Source organism: Psammomys obesus, unplaced genomic scaffold (genome assembly GCF_907164565.1).
Source record: "Psammomys obesus unplaced genomic scaffold, mPsaObe1.curated_primary_1811, whole genome shotgun sequence".
NCBI lineage: Eukaryota > Metazoa > Chordata > Mammalia > Rodentia > Muridae > Psammomys > Psammomys obesus.
The window spans coordinates 5,614,044-5,633,389 of record NW_026586816.1 but is presented as its reverse complement, the minus strand read 5'-3'; the positions used below and the strand labels follow the sequence as shown (position 1 = coordinate 5,633,389).

At 42.8% G+C, this 19,346-nt stretch overlaps 1 protein-coding gene across 4 annotated transcripts in view; it reads right to left on the bottom strand.

Annotated features, from left to right (window-relative positions):
• The window catches only part of Dzank1 (double zinc ribbon and ankyrin repeat domains 1), a 49,950-nt gene extending 31,650 nt beyond the window's left edge, over window positions 1-18,300 (bottom strand). For all 4 annotated transcript variants that reach the window (XM_055602613.1, XM_055602615.1, XM_055602616.1 and 1 more), the window contains exons 1-6: window positions 18,178-18,300; window positions 16,234-16,350; window positions 13,467-13,620; window positions 4,745-4,859; window positions 3,793-3,889; window positions 2,717-2,841 (exon numbers count right to left, since the gene is read on the bottom strand). In XM_055602613.1, coding sequence (XP_055458588.1) covers window positions 2,717-2,841; window positions 3,793-3,889; window positions 4,745-4,859; window positions 13,467-13,620; window positions 16,234-16,342 — 600 coding nt within the window. In that variant the 5' untranslated portion in view covers window positions 16,343-16,350; window positions 18,178-18,300. The remainder of the gene's footprint in view (window positions 1-2,716; window positions 2,842-3,792; window positions 3,890-4,744; window positions 4,860-13,466; window positions 13,621-16,233; window positions 16,351-18,177) is intronic.
• Window positions 18,301-19,346: the final 1,046 nt, after the last annotated feature.

The window sequence follows — 19,346 nt, the reverse complement described above, 5'->3', positions numbered from 1 at the left end:
ATATATATATATATATATATATATATATATATATATATATATATATAACATGGCCCCTGTCCCTACAGCACACCCCTCATATCTATGCACCCAGCAAGATAACAGACTTGTGCTGTGTTCCATGGGAACTAGAAGAGAGAATATTCACATTTGCAGGTTTCGTGGGAGAAGCGCTTCTTGGAAGTGGTAACAACCAAGATGGACACAGGAAAGTAGAGGAAAGTGCGTTAAGGAGACAAAAGACAAAAGGAATCCACAGTAAGGAAACACACAGGCACCATGGCAGGGCAACGCATGGCCCGTGCTGGGATGCACATGGCGTGATGTGGTCTACAGAATGGGACAGAAAGGATGTCTGAAAAAGAAGGATGAAGGTGAGAAGCTAGCCATACTCTACTGAGAGTAAACGCACTGGCATGCTGTACCGTTCTCTCCCTGGCACTCATAGTAACCCTATGAGTTGGGCCATGCTATGCCCATTCCATTGTAGCTTTGTAATATTATTTTGAGACAGGGTCTTGCTATGTAGACAAGATTGGCCGTGTTTTTCTCCTGCCTCAGTCTCCTGAAACCAGGGATTAAGGAAGAGAACCACCACATTGAGCATGTAACATCTTATTGTGATATGGCAAACTTTCAAGAAAGTTATCAAAATAGCAAAAATAACTCCTGTTCCCCTAGGTTAAACAATTGTTTATGCCAACATTTCCTACATATTCCTTTATTCTCTTTGAGTCACATGAGAATAAGCTGAAGGCATGGTATCCCTTTGTCCCTAAGTAGCTGAGTATGCATTTCCCAAGAACAACCACACATCAAAGTCAGAACAATTAAGAGTGATGCTGTCATCTAATCCACAAATCTACATTTAGATACCACCAGTTGTGCCAATGGTATCCTTTATGGCTACATGTTTTTTCTTGGTCTGGGATCTGCTCTAATATCATAGTCTGCAGTTAATTGTTACGTCCACTTTGTCACATGTAATCTGAAGTGTTTTCTTTCTTCATCTTTTTTTCAGGACAGGGCTTCTCTGCGTAGGCCTGGCTGTGCCAGCACTCTCTTTGTAGACCAGCCTGGCTTTGAACTCACAGAGATGTGCCTGCTTCTGTCTCCCGAGTACTGGGATTACAGGGTGTGCCACCACTGCCCAGCTTCTTCATTCTTATTGCCTTGAAAAGAGTTTAAGGAGCAGTAAGTCGGCCAGGTATAAATGCCTGCAATCCCAGCATTCAAGAGGCAGAATCTATCACCTTGATTCCTCAATATATAAAACAGTTGAGGAATAGGACATGGTTTGGAGTGTTGGGGAGAGGGAATATTACATGAGAGGGGGTGGAAGCAGGGAAGTGATGTAATTATATTTTAATTTAATTTAACCATCAGCCAGGTCTACATAGTTTCAGACCAGCCAGGACTATATCATGAGATTCTGTTTAAAAAAACAAAAGAACCTGACAGTTAACTCATAGCAATTCCTAGCAAAAGGCATGAACATGAAATCTGGTTTTGTCTAATATTCCTGTGCCTGGACGGAGGCATGGATTTTTGTACACATTCCAGAGGAAGGGTGCTGTCAAGGTACCATGTGAGGGGTTACAATACTCATGCTTGAGAATGATGCTGCAGCTCATAAAGCCGTAAGTTCACATCAGCAGTGTGGGCACTAAAGCTTGGGATTTCAGCTTACGTCTATAGACAATGAGGAGCATCCTGTGATTTTGTTATTGTTTTGGGGGTTTGTTGTTGCTGTTTGTTTAATGTTTTTGTATTACATCACACATGGCCTGTGCCAGAAGTCATAAACTGGTGATTTATTGGCTAACTATTGTGAGCCCCTGAATTTCATTTGGCCTGTATAGCTTATGTCGTGCTTCCCATACTGGCTCAGCTTCTAGATTAAGTCTCAGATCTTAAACTAGGTTAGCGAGATGAAGATGTAGGTTTCTAATTGCTTGTGAAAATTCATAAGGTGCCAGTACTGAACTGGAAGTCCTTGTCAGTGGCTGCAGATGAGAATGACCGTTCTGGGTGGCTCTGGCATTCTATACCATCACAGAACCTACAAACTTGGTAATCTTACCCTAAAGCTGGCTGTCATTGATCATTTATCATCTACTTTGCGGCTTGACCCTGAAGTTAATGTTAGTCCAGAAGGATGGCTGAGTAAAATGCAGACACTTGGCCCCAAAGCTACAGTCTCTGTTTTGGGGCTGGCCTGAAGCCTGAGAATGTGTATTCCAAATGGACTTTATGTGACTATGATATTGCAGGTGTGGGACCACTGTGCTACCTCATCGCCTAGTTTATCTTATGCATGACCACTGATTAAATGTTTTTGTGTGTAGCTGGGAGGTGGTGCATGCCTTTAATCCTAGCATTTAGGAGGCAGAGACTGGTGAATCTGAGTGTGAGGCTAGCTTGGTCGGCAGACCAAGTACCAGGACAGCTAGGGCTACACAGAGAGATACTGTCTCAACAACAACAACAACAACAAAGAGTGATTTTTTACTTGATTATTATTTACCTGCCTCAAGTCGCTAGAAAGGACAGCTCTATGAATATGGAGGTTTTCCCCTTTGGACACAGTATTTCCAGAGCTGGGACACCGCCTGCAACCCGGCTAAAGGTTGAGAGATGCTGTCTGAAAGCAGCTGGGAAGCACTGAAATGCCTGAGGCATTTTGGCTGCTCTAAAGAATTTCCACTGACATTACCTGGGACTGGTGAGTAGGCAGTCTAGAAGCGGCTCCCTCGTGGTAGGCTGGGACTTCCAGTGGCCTCTCTGAGAAGCGAAGATCTTTCAGAGTTTTAGCGTCTGCTCTTTCGCCTACCTTGAGGTCTATAATTATATTAAGAATATTGTTTTGTGATTATCATTACCATATAACACCATGCAAATATGTCCACATAGCCTGAAACTTCCAGGAAGGACTACACGCCACATTCTTTCTAGCAGCACCTATCATAAAGTCACCCTCCCAAGTCAGTGAGCTAGAACTGAGAAAGAAATAATTAACCCAGTCTGAAAAAATGACCTTCCCTGTTAGAAAGAAGGAAACCTGTGGCAGCCTCTTCTTTACATGGCTATTGCTTACTGACTGAGGATTCCAGAACCTTTGCTGTCCGATTTCATATAAGACCTCAACTTTTCTTAGAAGAACCTAGTCACTTTGTTTTTTATTTTCTTTTGTTTTAGAAAGCAAATAAACAAAAAGCCCAACACTATTATTATTGTCATTTGTGTGTGGGGTGCATGTATGCCACAAAGGACAAATTTTGGGAGTATGGTTGTCTCATTGCAGACTCAAGCCATCATGTTAGCAGGGCACATGCTTTACCCGATAGGCTATTTTACTGACCCCCCCCTAAGACATAAGAAAACAGGCTCATTTTTTTAAGCATGTCCTGAACACATTCTAAATGCACCTTTGTGGTTTCCAGAGTAACCAGACCCGCATCTGTATCTAACGCAATCCTTCCTATGCTGCTCAGTTTTGCCCGACTCTATCAAAGTCCTGTCTACATTTTACCCAAACACCACCCATTCCCCAAACTCGGTGACTCCTTTCTGTCTTAGGTCAGGCACTCCATGGTCCCTTCAATACAATTATTCAATAAACCAAATTTACCAAACTGCTTGCTTATCTCTCATGGCCTTAATCTGCTGGCTAGAAAAATGAAAATTGAAATGATAGCATGCCTTCCTGGGTTTCTTATTTCAACACAAGGACACAGGAAACATGGAGTGAGCATGCAAAGAGCCTGCTCAGTGGACTTCCTTCTATCCCACCTGCAAGCCGTCTAAGGTTAACGTTCCAAGTTGATTTATTTTCGGCATTCTTATACTTCTTCCTTAATTTGGGTCCAACAAACCCATTCTTTAATTCCTAGGAATGAAGAGATTATGCATCACTTGATTATACACATTTAGAGTATGGAAATCAGAAGTCATGGTAGAGACAATGTCATGGCTAACACTTCTTAATTGAAAGTGATTATAGTGGTTTTTATAAAGTGATGTGTGTTTCCTTTAGAAACCCACAGCTTTGTGTCTGGGCTACTTGGTGAGCAGCATGTCTGGCTGGTAGGCCTCACCAGGTCAAGCAGACAAGACAAGACACAGGTTATAGCACATGGATAGTGCCATTATCAGAGACAGTAATATCATAAGACTACCAGAGTCAGAGGGAAAAATAGTGTGGGGTCAGATAAAAACACACCACAATGGTCTACTAGCTTGACTATTTCATTTCCCAAATATATACCCATTGCTTTTTTTACCTGTCCTCAAGCTATTCTAAAGTATGGTAGCTCTGATAACTGCTGTCTTGGAGCATGCAAATGGGAAAAGCTGAGAAGAAACCAAGAAATCACATGCTCAGATTGATTTTCCCCAGAGAAGGCCTGGTGCAGGGATAGGGAAGATGCACATAGCTTATTTATCTGGCATTATGCAGAGTTCGCAGACAAAGCCCAGATTCTCTGGATGGCAGGCTAATGGCCTCGATCACAGGTAGAGTCACTGCAGGTACCTGAACACAGGCAGTGACAATGCTGAGTCAGAGTTCCGGTCTTAGACAAGAGGCTTGACCAAGTCTGGGAAATCATACAGATTCTTCACAATGGCTGTTCCTGACTGACTGAGAGGAGAAGTGGTGTGGTGAAAGGGAAGATGTGCCCACTGAGCAAGAAGGCATGAAACATAAAGCAACAATCTGAAAGTCTTCCGTTTCATTACTCGCCTGCTTTGAAAACCCCTTGAGAGAATCTTCAACACTGTCTTCAGAAGACTCCATCTTCGGTGGTTCATAGTCCACCTGAAACACCTTTGTTACAATCCCACTCTGTCTGGAGTCTCTGAAAATCATATTTTAGAAAGAAGAGAGTATATTATACCAACATTTAAGGGAGAGGTGGCTAGCAGTTAAGATGCCGCTGAAGTTCCTTACTGTAGCCACTAAATCTGTTCTATGTTAAGCTGGAAAATGAAAATACACTTTCAGCTAAGGAGGTTGAAGGCTGAGGGGCTGGGGCAGTGTCAGCCCTCAGCCGTGGCTATGGTATTGTGGACCCTGCTCCAGCCCAGTGCTGTTCAGAGCTGCAAGCCAGCGTGCAGCACTCCTCATTCTGCCTGGCTCTCTTGCAGTGGCCTTAGTGCTCACCATTCTGGCCTCAACTTCAAGAAGCTCAAGCCCAGTAAAGCGGTCTGCATTTCTTGTATCCTCATTCTGGATCTTTAAAAACATTCCTGAAAATCCAGGCACAGAGGCAACTGTCTGTAATCCCAGCATCAGAAGGCTGGAGTAGGAAGATTACTCCAAGTTCAAGACTAGTCAAGGCTACTAAAAAGACCCTGTCTCACAAACAAGCAAGCAAGCAGGCAAGCAAGCAAACAGTTTCCAGGAGCCATATATGCACCCTCTGCTTTCCCTTTCTGTCAGTCTTGTATGGCCTGGAGGAGCTCTCCTACAATCCAATGATAGAGTAAACGCGGGACTAGTGGTTAAGATCACTGGCTGCTATTCCAGAAGACCTGAATTAAATTCCAAACACCTATATGGGGGCTTATCACTGTCTATAATTCCAGCTCCAGGGGCTCTGACGCCCTCCTCTGGCTTTCAGGGGCACTGTATGCATGTGGCAAACAGGGAGGCAAAACACTCATACAACATAAAATAAGAATAAAAGTATTTAGAAAAAAAAAAAAAACAAACACAATCTATACTACAACGGTACAGACAACAGATAGTTTATAAGTAAAAAGTCAATAGAAAAATCTGATAAAGAGACCGAAGTGATTTTTCTCAAAGGATCAGAGTTGTTTTTAAAATGGACTTGCTATGAAGCATCTTCTTTGTAATTATCTCTGGTCTTTTCTCTGAGACCAGAATTCTGGACAGACAGTTTGGCTATTTGCCTGACACTTATCATGAAACACATGGCATTTATATCCAAAATGTACTTAGGTATTATATTTAAAATCTTAATGACCTCATTCTTGAGCTCTTTTTTAAAAATAAACTAGCTTTCATTTCTATTAATGTCATTTTAATAATGTGAACAAATACAAGGGGGGGGGGTGTGGGTGGGTGCCCAGCACTTGCAGTCCTTGGGCCTCTAGCGTTCAGCTCCACGGATCTGACTGTTGTTGGGGTCCTACTTTAGCTCTCTATTGCTGTAATAAAACTCCAAGAGCAAAACAACTTGGGGGAAGAACAAGTTTATTTGCATGACCCTCATCGTTGAGAGAATCTAGGGCAGGAGCTTAAGGCAGAAACCTGGAGAAGGAACTGAGGCAAAGACTGTGGCGTGCTGCTCACTGGCTTGCTTCCCATGGCGTGCTTACCTACCCTTCTCATACAACCCAGCTTCACCTGCTCAGGAGTGAGACCACCCACAGTGGGCTGCGCCCTCACACAGCTCAACCAAGGACCATCTATGGATATAACCTAGAACTTCTGCTCGGATGTGGCCCGTGGTAGCTCAGTAACCAAGTAGTTTTCCAAAGTAAGGGGAACACGGACTATTTCTAACAGGATCTCAAGGGCAGGCTGTTTGACCCCCCCCCCCCAGGGGAGGAGCAGTCCTGTTAGGCCACAGAAGGAGGACTTTGCAGCCAGCCCTGAAGATACCTGATAAAACAGGGTCAGATGAAAGGGGAGGAGGTCCTCCCCTATCAGTGGATTTGGAAAGGGGCAGGGAGGAGACCAGGGAGGGAGTGTGGGGTTGGGGAGGGATTGAGGGAGCGGGATACAGCTGGGACACAGAGTTAACAAAATGTAACTAAAAAGAAAAATAAAATAAAAAAAATATATATATATAAAAGAAAATAAAGTTTCAGAATTATTATAAATAAAAAAAAAAAAAAAAAGAAAATGCCCCACAGACTTGCCTACAGGTCAATATGATGGAGGTAGTTTCTCATTTGAGGTTCTTTCTTCCCAGATGACCCTAGCTTGTTTCAAGTACACCCCCCCCCCCAAAAAAAAAAAAACAACCCAGAGCAAATCAGCACAAATAATATAAATATAAGGCTTGTTCCAGTAGAGAGTCCTCACTTGGAATGCTTGGGCCTCTAGCATCCAGTGCTGTGGATTTACTGTTGTTTGCGTTACTGAAAGGCTCTTCTCATCTGAGGGGATTTAGTTTTACTGTGAGCAGTACAGTTGATGAATTACTAGTGAACACAATGCAGCAGTTTATGTACAAGAGCAATGCTGCTATTAGTTGCTCAGAGGAAGGTGAACATTCAAATGTAGGGGCAATCCTTTGAAAGGTGAAGCCCTTCTAACATAAATATCTAAAGTACAAAGTAGAATGCTGTTGCATTCTTTCTATTCTTGCTAATCCATTAAACATTCACGCGAAAACAAAATCCCCCTTTCTACAGTGTGTCCTTACCCCACTGTCACTTGGGCCATCTGTGCCTACTGCTGCACAGCAAACCGCCCAGGAACTACCCCTTAACCCTCGATCCTCGCATGAACCTGCTCTCAGCCAGGTGGCTCTCACGGAAGTCTTTCATGTGTTGCCATCGGAATCAGGGCTGGGTGACTTCTTTCACAGGTGCTTGCTCTTGGGCCAATGGGAATCAACTTCTCTCCCTTCCCCCATCTCATATTTTACATCCCCAAGGACATCATGTAAGGGGTCTGATTCCTACACATACCAATGACACTGGATATTACCAACCTGTTGACAACCTGATTGCACCTGAGTATGTTTTCTGTAGATACTTGCTTGAGTGTTCCCATGTGTGTTAGGATACTACAACCAGAACCAAAATAATAACAATTGAAAAAAAAAAAAAAAGCAGCAGCACTGGGCATGGTGGTGCATGCCTTTAGTCCCAGCACTTGGGAAGCAGAGGCAGGCTGAACTACAGAGGTTCAGGCCAGCCTGGTCTAAAAAGCGAGTTCCAGCATAGCCAGGGCAGAGAAACCCTGTCTTGGTAAGAAAACAAACAAACAAGCAAACAAAAGAAACAGAAGTAACAAGTGTAAGCAGTCCAAAGATAGAATGCTCCTTTGAATGAGAATAGTCCTCATAGGCCCATAGATTTGTCACCAGGGAGTGGCACAATTCAAAAGGATTTGGTAGTATGGCCTTGTTGGAAGGATTATGTAACTGGTTCAAAGACCCATGCCAGGCCCAGAGTCTCTCTGCTCACTCTCTGTGTCTCTCTGTCTGCGGATCTGGATACGCTTCTCAGCTACAGCATCAGTGTCTGCTTTGCATGCTGCTGTGTTCCCCACCATGATGGTAATGGACTAAACCTCTGAGACGGTAAGCCAGTGTCCAGCTAAATGCTTCCTTTGATAAGAGCTGCTGTGCTCATGGTGTCTCTTCACAACACTAGAACACTGACTAAGACAGATGGTATAGAGCAGAGCTGTTGTAATGGTTAATGTTGGCTATTGACAGGTTCTAGACTCACATAAAAAAACCAGCCTCTGGCATGTCTATATGAGAGTTCCTATATTGGGTTAATTGGGATAAGACAACCCACCCTGCTTGTGGGCTGGGGCACTTCAATAAAGAAAAATGTGAGCTAAGCTCCAATATGCCTCATCCACTGCCACCCTGCCTCCCGACTGTTGATGCAATGTGACCGCTGTCACATGATCCTATCACCATGAATTCCCTTCCCCATTGGGCTACGCCCTCAACTGTGAGCCACAGTAAACCCTTCCTTCCTTGTGTTGCTCTTGTCAGGTATTTTTATCACAGCACTAAGAAAAGTAACTAACACAGATGTCATGGGGTCAACGTTCCATCTCCTTGTTCCATTATCCCTAGCACATTGCATCTGTTCTCATGATTCAACATGGCTGACATCCACATTCCAGGAAGTGGAAAGCTATATTTTAGAAGGTAGAAAAAAATCTCAGAAATATGACATTCATCTAAATAACCATCGGAGTGACCGTGTTAACATACAACACACTTGGCTTTCTATGCTTAGTGAATACTTCCATGTTCGGTGCCTGAAGGAACTCACATCACTTAAAATGTAAGACCAACGCTCCAGAGTCTTCTGAATGCAGGTAAGTGGCCTATCCTCGAACTACTTCATTCACCTCTGCTGTCTTTATTAGCACACTTCTCTAAAGTCCCTGCAGTCAGACCCCACACCGAGGTCACACTGGTTCTCAGCCACTTGTTCCAATCCTTTAAGACCCAGGTTATCTCCCTACCACAGATGGCCCTGCCCTTGGAGACCCAGCTAAGGCATTTGCCCACAGACTCTGTTTAGCCTATAACAGCCCACAGACCAGCTTAAGCGGCATGGTAGACAGAAGGATTTCAACCCAAAAATACATTCCTCCACACCCCTAAAAAGAATTAGGTTTGAAACTAGAGTTATAACTCTTACTCAGAGCCTAAGGTGCATTTGAAACACACATATACTTTTGTTAGGGCTCAGGATAATGACCTTACATATGTGTGTACCAACATAAATTATAATTTATGCCAGCATAAATGTCATCTCCAGATATCATAAGCTTCATAAATGCTATCCTTTCAATGAAATACCAGAATTAAAGAGCTGCGGAATAGCACATGTCTTCCTAGCAAGTACAAGGCCCTGATTTCAATTTTCAGCACTGCAAAACAGAATTTTCTGAATGACTACAGGGAAATTACAAAGCTGTGTCAATGAGAATTCACAATTTGGTTTGGGTTGAGTTTTCTCAGCCTATTGAAAACTATTAAAATTTGAAGCTAGATAATTCTTTTTCATAGAAGCTGTCCTCTGCATTATAAAAACGATCAGGTGCAACTTGACCCATTATACACTGGAGGCTAGGAGCAAGTAATACTCCTAGTGGCAACCACAATGTTGCTTTGCATGTGTACTCATGTGGTATATGTACATGTTTATGTGGGGTGTGTACATGTATGTGTGTGTATGTGTGTATGGGTGCACGTGTGTGTGGAAGCTGCAGACGGGGGTGAGGTATCTTTTATCACTCTCCATTTTGTTTATTTTAGTTACTTGTGTGTGTATAAATGCATACATCACGGGGGGTGGGGAGACAATGGGCCACACATGCACGAAGAGGTCAGAGGACAACTTTCAGAAGTTGTTTCTCTCCTTCCGCCTTGTCCTGAGGGAGGGTGGTTTCTGCTATTTATGAGCTATGTACCACGGCCTCCTTGGGCTGCAAGCTTCTGGCCACTTCATCCTCTCTGCCTTCCATCTCACTGTGGGCTTACAGTGTGATATCATGTGCAGCTTTTGACATGCATTCTGGAGAGCAAATGCGACCAAACACTTGTACTACACACATCTTTATCCATTGAGCCACCCTCCCCACATCTCCAATTTATTTATTTATTTTTATTTATTTTAGTTTTTTTGAGACAGGGTTTCTCTATGGAGCCCTGGCTATCCTGGAACTCATTGTGTAGAGCAAATTGGTCCCAAACTTAGAGATCCACCTACCTTTGCCTCACAGCTGCTGGGATTAAAGGTGTGAGCCACTAATCTTGGCCTCCACTTTATTTTTTTTAGAGGAGTCTCTCACTGAACCCAGGGTTCACCTTTTCAGCTATGCTGTCTTGACCAGTGAACTCTAGGGACCTGGTTGTGTCCACTGCTACTTAAAGCTGGCATTACAGGCACTTGTCTAGCTTTTAAGTTGGTACCAAGGATTCAAACTCAGGTCCTCATGCTTATACAGCTGGCATTTCACCTAAACTGAGCCATCTTCCCAGGCTCCTAAAAATGTTTTCTGACATTACCAAATGTTTCATGGGAGAAAAATTATGCCCAGAGAACCTTGAATTTAGGAACATAAAAGAATTACTCACATTTTATTCACCCAGAAAACAAACTCTTGAATTCAGTCATTTCTGAAATTCTAGCAACCTCAGAAATGAGGACTATCACATAAAGAAAACGAAAGCCATCCAATTAAGGTCACACTGACTAAATGACTAAGTAGGATTAAAATCTTCAAATCTCAGTGGTGATAATCTTGTCAACTTAACTGGATCTTCAGAGGCCTAAAGGATTAGTACAGCGCACTCCGGGGATGTCTGTATTCTGTGTCTTGACTTAATCGGCATTACTGGGAAATAGTGAAAGGCAGGAGGTGCCTCTGGAGGAAGCAGGTCACTAGGAAAAATAGGATACATCTTGCTCTGACCCCTTCCTGTAATCCTCTACTCTTTTTCTTTGCCTCCCAGTGGCCATAATATGACTGTCTGTCTTCTACTACTCCCTTCCCACCTGGATGGGTTAATACCCATAAAACGTGAGGCAAAAGAAGTCTTCCCTTTTCAATTGTTCTCCAATTTCTGCTCATAGGAACACAAAAGTGCCTGCTGCAGTTTCCAAGTCCTGTGCTCTCCTTCAGGCTCAGTAACTTCTCTCAGACTTTCCCCTGCCTTTGCTGCCTGTAGACATGGCATTCCGATCTCTCCACTGGTTACCTCCTGAACAGGGTCTCTATACTACAAGCTCCAATCATGGTCTCCAGCTAGGAAGGTGATATTTTAAGGTGTGTGTGTGTGTGTGTGTGTGTGTGTGTGTGTGTGTGTGTGTATTTTAAGAAGCTATAGATGGGGGCCTATGAGATATGCTGGTAGCCTACTTACGTTTGTTTTATCAGCCCTGGTTGTAAAACTTGGGGGTCCTTCATTAGTCTACTTAAGAAAATAATTATTCCCAGAGGAATTTGAGGTCCCCAAATTATTCACTTGCTTACAATGGAATTGTGTAGCAAGCTCTTCCGAGAGAAACAGTCTGTCTTGGAGGGGAGCTTGTTGAGACTTGGGATGTTCTAAAGGAGGGGAGACACTCCATTCTGCTCTGGGCAGCTATAAAACTCAGGAGGTAAACAACTCAGTAACTTCAGAAGTCCCTCAGATGGACTAGACTGACTAGGCCCCCTCTTCCCTAAGCTTACATACCCAGTAGGGACTGCTGAGCTATAAGCAGAGCTGCCTAAACCAGCTAAACCACCTGGAAGAGGCAAAGGCCAGCGGAGCTGCCCAGAAGAGACACTTTCTGACTGACATCTCAAGCTGCCTGCAAACTGGTTGTGAAGTGGGTTGCAGGGATCCAACTTGAGTGGCACACTGGGGTGGGCTCTTGGGACTGAACCTGTCTTTGAGTCATTTCTGTTCCTATAAGTAGTCCCACCTCCCCCGCATTCTTAATGAGTAACCCAAGAGGTCCTACTGTTTCATCAAGTTGGGCTTTGGTAGTAGCTTTACTTTGGACTGTTTTGTTCCCCGTCTGGGGTGAGCAAATGCTTGTTCACTACTTTCTCACAAAACATCATCCATAGTTCCAGACAGTTTTTGTTCCTGCTTAGCTTAATATATTGTGACCCTTAGGTAGGGTCAGTGGTAGAGAAGGGAAACTCTGCACAGCCATGCCAACACACGACAAAACATGTTGGTGAGACAGGACACTGCTGACCACAAGAAGGCTTTTAAAGAATCAGGAGGAGTGGACACTGAATTAGATCATCAGTGTGGGCCGTCAGCCTTTGACAAAACCCTCCCCTTCCTGGCATGACCCCAAGTGCTTTCCCCTTCTTGTCCCGCTGTGTTCTTTCCATACTCTGATAAGAAATTCTCTGTCTCTGTCTCTCTCTCATACACACATAAACAGAGAATAAATAAGTAAATGTAAAAAAAAAAATGTAAGAAAATAATCAAACAGCCTGGCATGGCCTGTAATCCTAGCACTCGGGGAGGCACAAGCACGCAGATCTCTGTGAGTTAAAGGCCAGCCTGGTCTACAAAATACGTCCAGGACAGCCAAGGCTACACAAAGAAACCCTGTCCCAAGAAAACAAAAACAAACCAACCAAACAAATAAATAAACAAACATTTTTAAGAGAAAAAGTGATTTAGGAAAAAGTGGCTAATGATCTTCAAGTTGAAATGGAACTTTGAACAAGTTAAAATGAGCTCTGAACATCAGTTAAGTCAATACAAAGTGAAACAATGATGTCATAATCCAGAGAATAAAAGAACCGTCAACTAAACAACACTTTCCTCAGTGCTAACAGAAGCTCTTCAGAAAGCTCTTTTCCCCCAGAATTCCAGTGTGGAATTTGAAATAAAATATTATTAATGTATTCAATATTTATTGAGCTATGTACTTATGATTTGTGAACTTTATGCCTCAATAAATTGCAAATAATATATATGCTAAAATTAGCATAAATTTTCATTAATGCCTTTTATTCTCTCAATAAGAAATGAATAAAATGTACAAATGAACAAAATGTAGGTGGAAATGGTGGCACATATCTTTAATCCAAACACTCAGTAGACAGAGGCAGGTGGATCTCTGAGTTCAGGCCAGCCTGGTCTACAGAAAGAATTCCAAAACAGCTGTCTCAAAAAAAACAAAGCAAAACAAAACAAAACAAATAATATATATAAAAATTAGTGTGAATATACGATGCTTGTTTGCCTGCCATGTTCTTAACTTACTTAGAGACAGCAACAGCTTTAACTTGTATTTTTCCATCAGGCAGAGTAATTGGTTTTATGTACTTAAATGTATTATTTTCACCAGAACCAATTTTCTTTAGGAAATCAGGTTTGCTGCCATCCAGGGTGTAATATATGTTGACATCTGGGGTATCTGAAAAATCCAGAACAGGATAACCATAATTAACACTGAATAACAAGTCCCTGAATACCTATAGTCTGTTAAAAAGAACATACACACACAGTAAGTGAGTAATGATTCTGTTGTCTGTGCTAACATAGTACTTTGCATGAAAGAGTTTACGTCATGTATTCATTTCTATTACTAATGGGTCCTAATTTGTACCCATTTTATAGATGGCAATTGAGTACCTGAGAGATTAATGAACTTGATAAATAACAAAGAATTCCCAGCACTCCCATAGTTGCTAACAGCAGTCTGTAACTCCAGTAGCAAGGGATCCAACACCTTCTTCTGGCCTCAGTAGGTACCAGGCAGGCGTGCATGCAATACACAGCATGCACGTAAACAAAATACCCATACATAGAAAGTAAAAAATACTCTTAAGAAAGAAAATGGGAGTAGAAGAAAGAAGATTTAGGAAAGTAAAGTAACTAATGACCTTCCAGTTGAAATGGCTCTGAACATCTTAGTATGCACCAAATTCGTTGACTTATATGCTTACAACACGTGGTGTAACTTCTGCTGGGCTGAGGACACAGCCTGCAACCCTGACCCCTGCGCTCTTCATCTCTTCCGCAGGTATAGTATGCGGAGAACAAAGGTCAGTCTTGAGACAGGACAAGCCACATGGACAGCAAAACCACCTTTTTGAAGAATTTTTCTTTCTCTTTCTTTCTTAGATTTTTATTTAGTATTCATACAGTGTTCTGCCTGCCTGTGTGCCTGCACACCAGAAGGAGGCACTAGATCTTATTAAAGATGGTTGTGAGCCACCATGTAGGTTATGGGAATTGAACTCAGGACCTTTGGAAGAACAGCCAGTACTCTTAATCTCTGAGTCATCTCTCCAGCCCCTTGAAGCATTTCTTATGAAATATTTTATTCAGTCTCAGTAAATGATTCCTGTACTTCTTAGAAACATTTAACTATAATGAGCAGATGTAATTCAAAATTCAAAAGGTTAAAAGTGATTGTAAAATGGGGTGGCCTTCATACTAGACAGCCATGGCATATCAGGTATCTTTGAAAAAATTTCCTATCTGTGCAAACATACTTTTTATATTTTATTTTCCCTTCTCTTTGTATAGCAATTCTATGTCTTACCCCACATATTTTTTCTTCATAGAGCGTATGTTGAGGACACACAAATAGTAAACAATCAAATCTGCTTCATCAGACAAGAGAAAAGTTCTTCCCAGTGAGCAAATAATGGGGTGCTAGAAGCTTATTTTCATTTATGGAAATGACCTTTGTATTTCATTACCTATAAAAATGTTTCATTATGGCACTTTCACATTTATTCATCCCTTCTACTATCCTTTCCTGTCTTCCCTCCCTGACTCCACCACTCCCCATCCTTCTCCGAAGCATTCCACCTGAACTTTCAAGTCTTTAAAGAAAAAAGTCTAGATTTTATACATATAGGAAAACATTAGTATTTTCTTTCTTTCGTTTGTTTTTTATTTGTAAGTTTTGCAGCAATGGGGATTGAAACCCAGGGCCCTGGTCATATTCACAAGCTCTCTGCTATTAAACTTTCTTCTTTCATCCTTCCTTCCCTTCCCTCCCCTCAAAATATGTCTAAATATATTCATGCATATAATCTAAAAGCCTTCTAATACAAATATTTGTTTACATGTCTTATCAATAAAATTTCTTTACATTGATTATATGCATATATACATAATCAGATTTAATATTAAATGCTATCTACTACTTTGTTTTTGTAATAGTTAAAATGTATTTTATTATGAGTGAAATCACGCGTGCCTCCCGTAACCAACTTAATATGGCGGTGGGTATATAGCAGTATACAGCAACTTATTAATCCTCCTGAGGCTCCCGGTGGTAGGTATGATTACTCCCATCTTATCATGAAGACAATGGCACTCAGAAAAACTAAGGATGCAGGCAGGGTGCTCCATGTCTGTAATCCCAGCACTCGGGAGGCAGAGAACTCACAGGCGGATCTCTGTGAGTTTAAGACCAGCCTGGTCCACTAGTGAGTCCAGATCAGTCAGGGCTATTACAAAGAGAAACTCTGTCCCAAAAAAACAAAAGAAAAGAAAATTGTGCCCAAGGTCATCAAGTTTGTCAAACTGAAATTAAATCTCTACCTACAAATCTATATTTGTAGGTCAAATTTATTATCCTAGAAAAGTACTAAGCACCCTGAGAAAAGTTGGAGACACAACTGGGTATCTTACCTTGACTCAGGTGAGACAAGAAGGTGTTGCAAATAGCAACCTGCTCATTTTTATTTAAATATATGCTAATCAAACTGGTATAATCTCAGCATGTGGGAGGCTGAGACAGGAGGGCTGCTGCAAATTCAAGTCAAGCTGGGCTATACATTGAGTTCAAGGCTGATCTCAGCTACATAGTAGTATCTTCTCTCACAAAAACAAACACATACATACCTCTCTACAAACTATCAAAGAACAACACTTTTCATTTTGTGTAAGAATTACAAACTTCTATAGCCTCAATATAGAAAACATGGCAAAGATTTCAATCAGCAACACATGAACACAGAGTATGACAATGTTATTTTAAATAATTCAAAATACATATGCTTCCTACCAGATTTCATTTCCAAAAGAGTATTGGTATCGATTTCATGGTTAGCTTTTCCGGGCTGAGGCACGCGCAGCGGTATGATCTGAGGGGCACACACTGAACCAGCAGTCATGTTTTCTCCTTAGATCAAAAAAATTAGATAAAAATTCCATATGAACCTATGTTTGAACACAAAAACTAGAGAGTACCACTTGTTTTAAATGTAGCAAGCCAGTAAAGCCTAAAGATATTATCATTAATATACCACCTATAGATAATGCCCTGTTAATGAATGAAATTATTACACTTCAGCCATATGTTTGCTGTTGAGGTCTGGTGTTGGATATTCACCTATGACATCTAATAAAGACAAATAGATGAATCTGATAAGAGACTGGAGCTGCTTTAAAAGGGAAGGTTAATTGAATGAGGCAGAAGAGAATCCAGCACTATCTTCTAAGCTTAAGATCATCACTCTTTACTACTTCAGCTAGTGCTCACATACATACTCACTCACTCTCCTGACTTCAAGGCAACTCATTATGTAAAGGGAACTAGTAACTTTGCATGTAGCATAAATTATTTGGAGCCAATTTTCAAAGGAAGTCCTAAGTCCCACAGTCTTACCTTTGTGATTACAGTATATTGTATATCTGAAAATATACTGCAAAGACTGCAGAACATCAGTTCTCAATAGAAGGAAGTTGACATGAATATAAATCAACAAACACGGTTTCCTATTTGCTCTACTGTTTTGTAAATAACTAGCAGGACTGAGAATTTATGGGTCTTTTCTTTGAGGTGGGGGGAAGAGTCCTGTTAGCACAGTATTTGCACCTTGCATTGCTGCTTCAATGACTATGGCTACATAATTATTCAATTATAACATACATTTTCATCCTACTTTAAAATTTTTATTTTAATTTATATATTTACTTCACATCCCGATCATAGCCCCCTCCCTCTTCTCCTCCCAGTCCTTCCCTCCCTCCCACGCTCTTCACCCTATCCTCCCTCCCCTCATTCTACTTTTATAATCAACATTTTTTCCCCCCGAGACAGGGTTTCTCTGTGTAATAGCCCTGGCTGTCCTGCAGCTCGCGCTGTAAACCAGCCTGGCCTCGAACTCACAGAGATCCAAACGCTGAGATTAAAGGCATGCGTCACCACTGCTCGGCCTTGCATCCTCATTTTCTTCTTTTTTTTTTTTAATTTTTATTTTTTTCTTATTAGTTACATTTTATTAACTCTGTATCCCAGCTGTATCCCGCTCCCTCATTCCCTCCCAATCCCACCCTCCCTCCCTCCTCTCCAGCATCGTCATTTTCATTTACAATTTTTCATGTAAAAATTTGTCATTCGATGGTGAGGCTACTGCTTTGTTTTTTTAAGCTTGGCAGTTGGAATTCTGAAAATGTTGCTCTGAATATCTTTGCGTTTTGATGTATCTTGTTTTGGAAAGTGGGATAATTAAATTAAAAGGTGAATTTAATGCCTTTTTTTGTTCCAGATTGAAGGCCAAGAATAAAACCAACAGGTACCTGACTCTTCAAAAATGACGTAGAGGGATTTGTCTATCTTTATATTTCCTTTGTAGCGAGACTCAGTTAAAATAAAGATATCTGAAAACATCATTCTAAATAAACATAATTGGATAGAGATTGATTTGCTCACGGTTAGCTATTAGCTGCCCTTGGAAGGCTGGGCTGGTCAATGGACCTCACGCGAAGAAATAGAGAAGGCTGATTCGCTAGGTCCATACTGCAGCCTGCTGTCAATGTCATGCCACTAGCGCCGCCCAACATCCTTCACCTGGACCGTCTCTTCGCGGCCCAGACAGGATCCGCGCCATGGTCCTCGCCTCGCCAGGCAGTCAGAGATGCCTGGATCCCTGCCATCCAAGGGAGAGAGACCCTTCCCCTCACCCTCCCCCAGCCTCAGAGGCAGAAGTAAGGACCCCCAACGCACCTTCGCCGCCGCCAAGCGGGTGTCTGCTCTCTTCACCGTCTCACGATGGCTGCGGCTGCAGCTTGCGTTACCACAGACGCTGCAGCCCGCGCCCCGCCCACCGGGAGCCGAGCAGATGATTGGCAGGGAAATCGACTTCCTAGCAACCAGCCCCGCCCTTGTCTCTGGCCGCGGAGCCCGTCTGGTACCCGCCTGCAGCAGATTCCAAGACGCAGTGTTGTAGGTGTCCAAGAATATGCCTTCTCGGCGGCTGGAAGGGCTTCTGAAGCGTGCGCCCTACTCTGCGTACGCGAGCCAGAGCCTCTCGTCTGACACGCACTGAAATTTGGGACAGCAGAAAGGAGTCGCTGTGGCGACACTACTTAGCAAGGCGGAGCAGGCACAGCACGGACACCCTGAGCCGACGCGATGAAGAAGGCCCGGCGCGACCGCACGAAGAAGGTCCCTCCCCCGCTCGGCGAGGTTCCCCGCCGGCCACCGAGACTCCGAGCGCGCTCCTTGGGGCCACTTTTCATCTCGTCTCGAAACCGCCCTCATGGCCGAGGTGAAGGTGAAGGTGCAGCCGCCGGACGCGGATCCAGTGGAAATAGAAAACAGGTAGGTACTGCACTGAGGCTAGGTTCCTGACCCTCGGCCAGAGGTCAGCTGGGTAGCTGGACCCCTACTCGCCCAGTCCGGCGAGAGGCCGGAGCGGGGTTGGTGAGCACGCGGAGTCCCCTTCCGAATAAGCAGACTAGAACTCTTCACCAGAGCACCGTGACAGCCTGAAACTTTGCGTAACTGGCTTTCCCGGGATTCTATTAGAGCACTTGGAACGTGACAGCGGCCAGCGCCTTGAAAAGACCTTCATTTCCCCCGTAGTACTTGGGCATGTGTTCGAATCCAGGGTTGTTCGGTTGTCAAGAGAAGGTCCATAAGAGAACGTACGGGCCAAGTTAGGGTTCAGTTCATGGTTACAAAGCATCATTGACCCAAGTAGGTTCAGTGAGTAACTTAATCCTGTAGTGCTCTGATATTTTTGGGTTATGACGTAGTTAAAAGACAGCGACTTTCTCAACGTGATTGTTGTGGATAATGAGTTTATAACTCTCCCAAACAAATTCGTTTATTTTGAGTGAGTAACTTCGGAAACACTCCAGTTATGGTGAGTCACCATAACCCCCCCCCCC